Here is a 12,256-nt window from a genome sequence, read left to right as displayed (position 1 = left end):
AGGTAAGGAGTAAAGAAAAGTATTCAGATGCTAAAACACTTTTTAAAATCTGATCCATTTCTTATAAATCTACTGCACTACCACATGGTGGTTTACTTAGGAAAACATTTCAAATACATATGGATACAGCATAAATGTTGGTCTACCATGAATACAAGAGTCTCCTGGCAGTGTGCCATGCCCTGGGTGCCTCACACATTCTCTGTTGTTCTTGGAATTCTAGAATGAGCTAATTCTGTCTTCCTACAGTTGTCAGGATGCTTCATAACCCACCTGCATGTCATCACAGACATTGTCAATGGTAGAAAATCAACCAACAGAATTCTCCAGAGTTTTCTAGAACTCCTATTTCTAGAACAGCATGTCAAAAAAACTGTATCTGTAAGAAGGGATGGAAGTTCACTTACTTGAAAAATAGCCCTTCCTCTGAGCATAGCACACGCCAAGGCCACACACGGAGATCACCAATACCACAACCACCACAGCCGCTATGATGCCGCTGATGTTGAGGTCATCTAGAACAGGAAAAAGCCTGCATGAATCCACGTGGGACAGATGGACAGGGTGGAGACTCAAAGGAAAGGGCGCAAAAAGCCCCCCATTTGAGTTACACCAAAAAGCAGCTTTGATGTTTTGGTGGCTTGTTCAGCTAATTTGTTGCCAAGGACATAGCTCAAAACTGATTGAAATGTTAATAGAATTCATCTTTGCAAAGATTTTAAATCTTAAAATTGACTACCCAGAAATAAAATTTATTCATGTAGGATTCCTTGACATTCACTTGGAGATGTAAAAATTCACAGAATTAAACACTGATTGGAAGCAAACTTTTTTTCAAAGGCATATAGTTCCAAAGTCAGTGATGGCACACGGCATCTCCAACTGCTAACTCTGTCTCTCCTTCTCTCTGTAACTCTTTCAAATAAAGTAAATCTTAAAAAAAAAAAAAAAAGACAGCTTTTGTCAAACTTTCTAAATTCTGGGGCTGGTGCAGCGGCATAGCTACCTAATCCTCTACCTATAGCACCAGCATCCCATATGGGTGCCAGGTTGTGTCCCAGCTGCTCCACCTCTGATTTAGCTCCCTGCTTGTGGCCTGAGAAAGCAATGGAGAATGGCCCAAGGCCTTGGACCCTTATAACAACATGGGAGTCCCAGAAGAAGCTCCTGGCTCCCAGCTTTAGATGGGCCCAGCTCTGGCCACAGCAGCCATTTGAGAAGTGAAAACGCAGAAGGAGCTCTCTCTCTGTCTCTCTTTCTACTCTACAATTCTGCCAATCAAATAAAAATAAATAAATTTTTTAAAAAGTGGAAGCAGTGGTTAGCACAGTCGTATAGTGAGATAATGCTCCATCTGCTGTGCTGGCAGCCCATATAGGCACTGGTTCGAATCCCAGATATTACTCTTCTGATCCAGCTCCATGCTAATTGCCTGAGAAGCTAGCAGAGGATGGCCCAAGTTCTTGGGTCCCTGCAACCATGTGGGGGACCCAGATGAAGCTCCTGGCTCCTGGCTTCACAACTGCCCAGCTCCAATAGTTGCAGGCATTTGGGAAATGAGCTTGTAAATGGAAAACCTCTCTATGTGTGTGTCTCTCTCCTTCTCACCCTCTCTCTGAATCTCTGAATCTTAACTAAAAGTAAGTAAAATCTTTTAATAAATGTAAGCAAAATAAACAGAAATAGTGCCTACAACAAAAAGTCATGGTGAGAACCATGAGGTTTTCCTATATTATAAGAATGACATTAGGAAACACTTGACTAACGCTCCAATTTTTAAACATGTTCATATGAATGTTTAAATGGTAATTTGAAAATATAACGCAAGGGATACTTTCCAACAATTCCAATCACTGCTTGTGAATGACTAAATGTCAGCCCTTGAGTGACCTTTGTGGGCAATAACAACGCTCTGACTCTCCAAAACCAAACAAAAACACAAGGGACAGGCATTGGCCTCCTGGTTAAGAAACTCCTTTGCACACCTGTATCTTATGCACAGGTGTGCATAGGATCACATCTGACTCCACTTCCAGTGCCAGCTTCCTGCCAGTGCACGCTGTGGGTAGCAGCAATTGCTGGCTCCTTCGCTCGCTCCCTGCTGGCCAAGTAGAAGAACTGCGCTGAGTTTCTGACACACCTTGGGCTTTCGCTGGCCACGCCTGGCTGTGCAGAAGTGGCAGTTCTCAGAGTGCTCGCTCACCAGCTCACTCTCTCAAAATTAATTTTAACAGGATTTGCTTATGTATTGATTTCTTTAAAAGGCAGAGCTACAGGAAGAGAAGGACAAAGACAGAATCTTCTATCCAATGGCTTACGCCCCAGATGGCTGCACCAGGCAGGGCAAGCTCAGTCCAAATCAGTGAGCAGGAGCTTCTCTTGGGTCTCCCATGTGGGTGCAGAGGCACAAGGGCTTGGACCATCTTCTGCTGCCTTCCCAGGTGTGTTATCAGGGAGCTGACAGGAATGTTAACGCTGTAGGCAGAGGCTTAAGATGCTATACTGAAACACCATCCACTCAAACAAGATGAACTTCATAAACGAATTAGAGGCTGGCATCGTAGTTCACAGAGCAACCCTCCACCTGTAAGTGCTGTGATCCCACATGGGCTATGGGCCGTGTCCTAACTGCTCCACTTCTGACCCAGCAACCTGCTAGTGCCCTGGGAAAGCACTGAAGGATGGCTCAAGTCTTTGGGCCCAGCATTCACATGGGAGACCTAAAAGAGCTCCTGGCTCCTGGTTTCACGTAAGATCAGCTCAGGTCTGGCAGCTGTGGCCAGCTGGGGAGGAACCAGTGTGTGAAAGATCTCTCACTCTGTCTTCTTTCTGTAAATCTGCTTTTCCAATCAAAATAAACAAATCTTTTTTTAAAAAAATCAATAAAAGATTTGAAATGCAAATAGACAAAATAAATTTACATCTAAGGGCACTAAAAAATAATGTATGAGGCCTGGCATGATGGCCTGGTAGCTAAATCTTTGTCTTGCATGCACTGGGATCCCATATGGGTGCCTGTTCGTGTCCCGGCTGCTCCACTTCCCATCCAGCTCCCTGCACATGGTCTGGGAAAGCAGTCGGAGACAGGCCAAACCCTTTGGACCCTGCACCCACGTGGGAGACCTGGAGAAGGTTCCTGGCTCCTGGCTGCTGACTTCAGACTGGTTCAGCTTTGGCCATTGTGGCCACTTGGGGAATGAATCAGCAAATAGAAGATCTTTCTATCTCTCTCCTATTCTCCATAACTCTGATCTGCCTTTCCAATAAAAATAAAAATAAATCTTAAAAAAATGATGAATTTCTGACTCCACAAATTTGAAGAAAGCTCCTGTTCTCAGTATTCTGCTGCCAGGGGCAGCTCTCCCGGGTACACTGCAACCCCTCAGGCACCAACTCCAGCTCATTCCTCTCTCTAATACAACTACATTCAAATTACATAGTTTTCACTCAAAGAACAACTCAGACACATTATTAAAAATAAAATTAAAAAAAAACAGGGGCCAGCACCCTGGCTTAATCAGCTAATCCTCTGCTTTCAAGTTCTGGAATCCCACATGAGCAATGGTTCAGGCCCAGCCACATAATTTTCCATAAATTCCCTGTTTATGGCCTGGGAAAGCAGCAGAGGATGGCCCAAACCCTTGGGACCCTGCACCCATGTTAGGAGACCCAAAAGAGGCTCCTGACTCCTGATTGTGGATCAGCTTAGCTACCATCAGGAGAATGAATCAGCGGATGGAAGATCTTTCTCTCGCATCTATTTCTCTCTGTAAATCTGCCTTTCCAATAAAAACAAATAAACCTTTAAACTAAAATGAAATAATATGTTCTGAAACTCATATAAACTGGAAAAGATTTTTTTAAATGTTGATCAATAGATTTGAGAGGATTTTTAATATAATGACCCAAGGTAATAATCTCTAAGTTGTTTTTTCCTATGTGATAGAGTCCTTATTAACCACATATTCTTCCCATATGGGTGGGTAAACATCCTTGCAATGAGACTTGCTACTCCTCCTGTAAGGCAGCCAATTTCTCTTGGAAGGAAAAGATTTAACATTACATCTTCCGGACTCTTAAAAGTTTACCTTATGGTATAGAACATGTGACAGTCATGTTCTACAGCCACCGATATCCGTAAGTATTTGACATATCTTTATTTTAGTTTAAGAGACAAACAAACAAACAAAAAGCTCTCTCTGCTGGTTCACGCCTCAAACACCAGCAAGGCTTGGGGACAGAAGAACTGAGAACTGGGCATTAGGAACTGCATCTAGTTGGCCAGTGTGCCACCACTACTGTAACAATTCTTACAATTTCAAACATCGTCTTATTCGTATCATGTCTAAGAAAAGACCTCTTACTAGTTCCATTCTGGGGAGATGGAGAGACACAGAGGATGAATAATTTGCCTAAGAGACCGTAGCTCATACGGGGAGGCCTGGAAATGGAACCTCCATAGACTCCTGGCCATCCTCATTTTACACACTGCAAGACAAACATGAGCTAAGCAGCTCCTGACTGAAAGGTGACTCCAAAAGAACCCTATCATAAACATTTATTTGAAAAATATAAAAATTCTTAAGGATAATACTAAATATTCTTGGCTTTTTGCGGGAGACAGGTTGAAATCCATGTTCATTAATTGATAATATATCCAGCTAATTTTTAAAATTCCCTTCTATCTCTCCTTCCAATTACCCCACCGTCCCTGTGTCTTACTCCCTTCACCCTCAACTATTGTCACACTTTAGCAGTAAACTTCTCCCAGGATTTCATCTTACCTACTTGCATTCGCTTTCCAGGACACTTGCGATAGCCAACTGAATTACGGGCTTCACAGGAATATTCTCCACTGTCCAGCTTGGAAATTGTATTAAATTGCTATTTGTGGGAGGAAAAGAAAAGATATATTTTAAAGAAACAAACTTGGTAATAAACTTTTTTTTGCTTTTATTAATTACATTGCATTAAGTGACACAGTTTTATAGGTACTGGGTTTCCCCCCCACCCCTCCCCAAACCCTCCCCCATGGTGGATTCCTCCACTTGCTATATTGGGTAATAAACTTCTTAAATTACTGTGCCCCTTGTAATTTAACCTTTTTTTTAAAAAAAAAAAAAAAGATTTATTTTTATTTTTATTGGAAAGGCGGATATACAGAGAGGAGAGACAGAGAGGAAGATCTTCCGTCCAATGATTCACTCCCCAGGCAGCCGCAACGGCTGGAGCTGAGCCAATCCGAAGCCAGGAGCCTCTTCCGGGTCTCCCACGCAGGTGCAGGGTCCCAAGGCTTGGGCCATCCTCGACTGCTTTCCCAGGCCACAGGCATGGAGCTGGATGGGAAGTGGGGCTGCAGGGATTAGAACCGGTGTCCATATGGGATCCCGGGCGTGCAAGGTGAGGACCTTAACCACTGTGCCATCGCGCTGGGCCCACTTGTAATTTAACCTTAACTGAGTCTTACCATTTTAATCATTCAGAACTTTAAAACTCTGTTTGGCTTCAAGATGTAAATAGCTACACCTTCTATTGAATTTGATGGAGAAATTGTTAAACATGCAGAGGAAAGCTTATTTTTTCTGCTTTGCTCTGTTGTGTGGTACCAGTATGGTTAGGGAGGTAAAAAGCATTGCTCAAAGCGCATCACACACAGAACCATTAAGAGTCTCGTTATTTCTGGGACCTGGCACGACAGTGTAGTGGCTAAAGTCCTCGCCTTGTTCGTGCGGGGATCCAGTATGGGAGCCGGTTCTAATCCCGGCAGCCCCGCTTCCCATCCAGCTCCCTGCTTGTGGCCTGGGAAAGCAGCAGAGGACGGCTGGAAACATTTGGGCTCTGCGCACATGTGGGAGTCCCAGAAGGAGCTCCTGGCTTTGGATTGGCTCAGCTCCAGCGTTGTGACCGCTTGGGGAATGAACCATCAGATGGACGATCTCTGTCTCTCTTCCTTTCTGTATATCTGCCTTTCCAATAAAAATAAATAAATCATAAAGAGAGAGAGAGAGAGAAAGGATCTAGGTATTTCTAATTCTCGGCTAACATCCATAAATGAAGGCCTCCTAAGCAAAGGATCCACGTACTTCCCTAAAGCACGGGGTCTCTGAGCAGCAAACAGTGACTGCCTCCTGTGCAAAGTAGAGTTATCGCCACCAAGTGACTTGGAGCTGAGGAAATCTCAACTGGTATTTTTTACAGGACTGCAAATTATATCAAACCTGGAATTTCTGAAAATTCTGAATAGACGACATCTAGCACAAGTCCCTGCCAGAGCAAATGGAAGCAAGCCTGAGATGTAACAGACTTGGTCGCTTGTATCAGTACTCGCACCCCCTTGGAAAGTTTCTGGAAGAAATGAAGACAGACAAGAAGAAAAATGAAATGGAGGGAGGGAACAAGAAAGGGAGGAAGGAAGAGAGTGAGGGAGGAAAATAGAAAGCAAGCAAGCAAGAAAGGCATGTGGGTGCATAGGTAGGTGGGTGAACGGCCTCCTGGACTCCTTCGCAGCACCCTCCAGGGGGAGTCCAAGGGTGACGGGGCTGTCCGGCCATTCTTTGGGGACCCTGGAGTCACATCCTCACCCCTGCAGCAGTCACTGCTGCCCCAGCCAGGAGAGCGTCTCCTCATTGCCTTGGATCCTGCCACAGCATACATCACCAAAAACAGCGAGAGTGTGACCTGAGAGTTCCTCTCCCCTCCCAGGTTTCCCTGTCCACTGTCTGCATGCCCCCTCTTTTCTGGGTCTTCTTCCACTTAGTGGGATAGAAAGCTTTTCCTGGTTTTATTTTCATTCTGTGAGATTATTTCCCGCTGTCCTCAAAAACCAGAATGCCTTCAGAATATTTGCCATGCATTCAGGGCCGAGGTTATGTACGAATAACAAGTCAGACTAAAACCCCAAACGATCTCCCAGAACATTGTAACTGCTAGTTAAAAAAAACCATTGGCACTTGCACAACAAAGACTTTGTTCAATTCTTTCTCTCTCTCTCCCTCTTCACACGCACACACACTATTCCAGCAAACCCTGTGTGTATTCCTGTAATATCACAAGATATTTCAAGGGTTGAGGCTGAGGAAAGTAAATCTGTATCATTTCGGACGGGCCTTAGGGCTTTTATCACCTGCTCTGAGAAAAAATAAATTTGAAAAGCAAATAGAGCAAAGTGTGACAGCAGATTTTCTGCCCAGTTTCTCAGTGTAAAACCATGTGGACCTGTTCGTGGTGCTGACTTGCAGGGGGCTGAGAGTGTGGGAGCCGCAGGTCTCCATAGCCTTTTTCAGTCATTTGACCAGTTTGCTTGATTCTGTGTCAAAAAATTTAGCTTTAGATTTTATTGTACTCTTATAGACTCAATGAATGAAAGAAATGCTATCCCTTCCTTTTAAAACTGTGATTATTCTCATGCCTTTAAGATTCTTTTGATAATGTCTGTTATAATGGTTCCGGAAGTTGATATTTCTGAATTGTTATATAATTTACTAATAACTTAAGTAGATTGAAAAAATAATTCAAACATGATGATTTTTTTACTTCTACCCCTTATTTCTTTGCCTTGAAAAGCCAACAAAATAAGGAGAAATATCAATTGTATTTAGTTTAAACTACTTATAAGAGAGAGAGAGAGAGATGTTGAGAAAGAGATAGAAAGATATCTTTTATCTGTTGGGTCATTCCTTAGACACCTGCGAGACGGGGCTGGGCCAGATTAAAGCCAGGAGCCTGGAACTCAACCTGGGTTTCCACATAGGTCCCAATGACCCATCCATTTCATCCACCTCCCACAGTGCATATTAGCAGGAATATACTGGAACCAAGACTCAAACCCAGGGACTCAGGGGCTGGTATGGTGGATCAACAGGCTAATCCTCTGCCTGCAGCACTGGCAGCCCATGTGGGCACCGGTTCTAGACCCAGCTGCTCCACTTTGATCCAGGTTCCTGTTTATGGCCTGGGAAAGCAGCAGAGGATGGCTGAAGTCCTTGGGCCCCTGTACCCAGGGAGACCTTGAAGAAGTTTCTGGCTGCTGGCTTCCTACTGGCTCAACTCCTGCTGTTACAACCACTCGGGGAATGAATCAGCTGATGGAAGATTCTACCCTGTTTCTTGTTCTCTTTGTAAATCTGCTTTCAAATAAAAATAAATAATAAAAATTTTATTTATTTTCTTTTAAAGAAATTCATCTCTTTTAAAGATTTCTTTATTTTTATGGCAAAGTCAGATATACAGAGAGGAGGAGAGACAGAGAGGAAGATCTTCCATCAGATGATTCACTCCCCAAGTGAGCGCAACAGCCAGTACTGTGCCAATCTGGAGCCAGGAGCCAGGAACTTCCTCCAAGTCTCGCATATGGTACAGGGTCCCAAGGCCTTGGGACTGCTTTCCCAAGCCACAAGCAGGAAGATGGATGGGAAGTGGAGCTGCCTGGCTTAGAACCGGCGCCTATATTTGATCCTGGTGAGTTTAAGGCAAGGACTTTAGCTGCTAGGCCACCATGTCGGGCCCAAAAATAAATAGTAAAAATTTTAAAGGCACTCTGATGTGGGAAGGGGTGTTATAAGTGCAGTCTAAATCATTGTGCCAAATATCTGCACCTTAAAATGTCATGAATGTTAAAGAGCCTCTTGACAGGTTGTCATCGGTGTTCTCTAGAAAAACCTTGCCATCAGGATATATTTCAAGAAGGAAACACTTGGAAAATCTGGATGAAATCTAAATTCACAGGCACTCAAGTCACAAGCTCAAAGGCTGATGACTCAGAATCACAGAAAAGTTTCCTGACCCTGACTGATACCTTATTATGGATTTACTATAATCGATCTTCTGGCAGGGTTAGCATTAGCGTCAGGCTATCCCCAAATGAGCTTTCCTGCCTTTCCCTGGAGCTATAATTATGGGGCTGCACTTGGTCATTTTTCAGGCCAGGAAGCTGGCTATCAAAAACTTCCTGATCAATTACCATGAATTGGGTTTGACCTGCTTCAGAGCACTCACATGACCCTGGGCGTTCAGGTCCTGTTTTTCCTACACTGTCCCCTCATCTCACATGGTGGTCCTTGCCATTATTTCCATAGATAGGTGCTGCCATCTTCCGGCTACTCACTTCTCCCTCTACTTAACACGCAAGGCATCAGTCTGTTATCCGCCCCCCCACCGTCCCTCCCCCGTCACCTATGATCTAAGCATATTTTCATCCAAATGCGAGGGACCTTCAGCCCAGCCCTTGAAATGACCTTACCAGAGTTCCAGATTTCGCATTCACTGTGTAGGAGCTGTTCGTGCTTTGTGAGTCAAGCTTGGGATTCCCTAACAAACGGATGCCATCCTTAAACCACGTGTATTCAGGAGCTGGCCTCCCTTCTTTGTCTTGACATCGTAGCTCTACGGCAGTCCCACTCAGCGCAGAAGCGGGGACCTCACATGATGGAACTGCTGGAGCCACTACACAATGAAAATCACGTGTTGTTGCTTATTTGTAAGTTAAACAAGAGCTTACGTAGGCAGCAAAAATATACTCACCCTACCTGCCTAGGAGAGAGTAACTACTCGGTCAATAGGTCGATTTTTCACGGGCTCAGAGTAGACACCATAGTGCCAGTCCCACTGTTGCCAGATGGGGTCCTAAGCATGAGTTCTGGCTGATGGAATATTGCAAAAGCAATATATGCCACTTTAAGCCTCACCCCTGAAAACCTCCAGGATCCGCACACTCCCTAGCAGATGTTAACAGAAAGCCATGTGTTGAAGACCCTAACAGGTCATCTCTCTCTAAAAATTCCACAGAGTAAAACAGAATTCCACCACCACCACCCTTGCCCAAGCTATCTAGGTTTCACTTAATGGGGAAAAAAAATTCTACTATGTTGAACCACTCACTGAGAGTTCAAAGTTTACCTGTTTAAACAATCATGACTTTAACTAATATAGCAGCTATTATTTTTTTAGATAAACAATCTTAACTATTTTCCTCACCAATGGCCTTTTTTTAAATTAATTGATTTGAAATGAAGAGTTACACAGAGAGGGAGAGATGTAGTGAGATGTTTATCTGCTGGTTCACTGTCCAAGTGACTGCAATGGGTGAGGCCAGACAAGGCTGTTTCCTCTGAGTTTCCCACGTGCGTGGCAGAGCCAAAGTACGTGAGCCATCTTCTATTGCTCTCCTAGGCACATGCGCAGACAGCTGGATCGGGAGCAGAGCAGCCGTGATTCGAGCCACAGGTTACACAGGGAGCCAGAATTACAGGACCTGGCATAACCTGCTGTGCCACAATGCCAGCCCCTCACCAATCAATGGTTTCAATGTTTTCTTACCAACTGTACTGAAAAGAAGTCAAACCTGACTATGTTTCTCGGTCTTGTTACTCAACTAAAATCCCATTCTACACAAAACTGGCCAAGTTATCAAAGGTCTGATCCAGAATTCAGGGTTATTATGTTCTGAAGAACTTGGCAAGTTAAGAAGAGTTGATCTAATGACCCAATGCCTGGGAAATCCCAGAGCTGGCTGTCGTAGGCCTAATTCTAAGATGGTCCCATATCACTGGTATGCATATGCTCTCTTTAATTATTCAAACACTCATTTAAGTACTACTGTTGAGGCGTTTTGAAACTATATGTAGGGCCCCAAATCCATTGTCTTTTAAGATGGGGAGAGCTGGTACATGAGTCTGACTTAATCATACAGCTGCTTTGAAAGCAGAGAAGTATTCTCTGGTCACAGAAGAGAAAGATTCAAAGCACACAAAGGATTTGACACACTTCAGAAGGGCCCAGGTGGCAAGCAGTGGGGTGGCCTCTGGGAACAGACCTCAAGCTGACAGGCAGAACTGATGGGCAACTTGGTCAGCAAAAGTAGTGAGATTGCCCACACCATGATTTTCTTCAAAGCCTCCAGACAAGAACTCAGTCCAGGTGACGCCTGGGCAGAGAACTGAGCCACGCTGTGAACTTCCGACCCACGGAACCATGAGCTAATAAAGGAATGCTCTACATGTTACTTGGCAAGAGCCAACACACACACTGGCTAAAACTGCCACAAGGATCTGAATTAAATTTTTTTTTTACATTTATTTTTATTATTTTTTCATTGGAAAGGCGGATATACAGAGAGGAGAGACAGAGAGGAAGATCTTCCATCTGATGATTCACTCCCCAAGTGAGTGCAACGGCCCATGCTATGCTGATCCGAAGCCAGGATCCAGGAACTTCTTCCTGGTATCCCACAAGGGTGCAGGGTCCCAAAGCTTTGGGCCGTCCTCAACTGCTTTCCCAGGTCACAGGCAGGGAGCTGGAAGGGAAGCGGGGCTGCCGGGATTAGAACCGGCGCCCATATGGGATCCCGGGCGTGCAAGGCGAGGACCTTTAACCACTTGCGCCACCGCGCCGGGCCCTGAATTAAATTTTAAATTTACTAATACATCACCAATATTTCAGGAGGGGTATAGGCAACACACACACACACACACACACACACAAGAGAAGGCAAGTTCTTTTATTCCCTATGCTTGGTAGCTCATGCTAACACCAAAGAAACAGAAGAGACCATGGGCCCAATGCAGCAGGCTAGTGACTAAAGTCCTTGCCTTGCACACGCCAGGATCCCATACAGCCGCCAGCTCTAATTCCAGCATTCCTGCTTCCCATCCAGCTCCCTGCTTGTGGCCTAGGAAAGCAGTCAAGGACTGAGTGAGAGACCCAGAAGAGGCTCTTGGTTCCTGGCTTTGGATCGGCTCAGCCCAGGCCACTGCAGCCACTTAGCAAGTAAATCAGCAGATGGAAGATCTTCTCTCTTCTCCTCCTCTCTGCATCTTTTAGTTTTTCAATAAAAATAAACAAATCTTCAGAAAACAGAGAGAGAGATCATGTTCCTCTACCAATTATAATCATAAGCTGTTAACAGCTACCAGTATCTCCTATATTAAGTAAGCATACTGGCTTTGGGGTTAACGACCCTTTCTGTGCCGGAATGGCCTTGGGAACATTATTACTCTTTTATTTCCTCATCTGTAAAAATCATTAGGTATGTGGAGAGCCTAGCATACGTTAATTGCCAACAGTGGTGGCGGAAGCAATACCTATGCCAGAACCCCCTGCCAGTCTTGAGAAAGTACTCCTGTGTGTAGTGGGGGACCATCAGGAAGGGCCTCAGGCCTGCACAGTGACACATGCTCTGGTGAGAACCAACTGTAAAACTTGCACAGCCAATGAAGTGATAGGAAAAACAGCCAAGACCTCAGTGGGAGAATGATGTCTG

At 44.5% G+C, this 12,256-nt stretch overlaps 1 protein-coding gene across 1 annotated transcript in view; it reads right to left on the bottom strand.

Moving 5' to 3' along the window:
• JAM2 (junctional adhesion molecule 2) overlaps positions 1-12,256 on the bottom strand; it is a 73,480-nt gene that overhangs the window by 7,083 nt on the left and 54,141 nt on the right. Inside the window, exons 5-7 of the mRNA XM_040980668.1 lie at positions 9,239-9,441; positions 4,785-4,884; positions 408-515 (exon numbers count right to left, since the gene is read on the bottom strand). Coding sequence (XP_040836602.1) covers positions 408-515; positions 4,785-4,884; positions 9,239-9,441 — 411 coding nt within the window. The remainder of the gene's footprint in view (positions 1-407; positions 516-4,784; positions 4,885-9,238; positions 9,442-12,256) is intronic.

The sequence above is a fragment of the Ochotona curzoniae genome, unplaced genomic scaffold (genome assembly GCF_017591425.1).
Source record: "Ochotona curzoniae isolate NIBS_2020 unplaced genomic scaffold, NIBS_Ocur_1.0 contig_3498, whole genome shotgun sequence".
Taxonomy (NCBI): Eukaryota; Metazoa; Chordata; class Mammalia; order Lagomorpha; family Ochotonidae; genus Ochotona; species Ochotona curzoniae.
The sequence above is the reverse complement of the archived record's forward strand: the minus strand, read 5'-3'. Positions and strand labels throughout refer to the sequence as shown.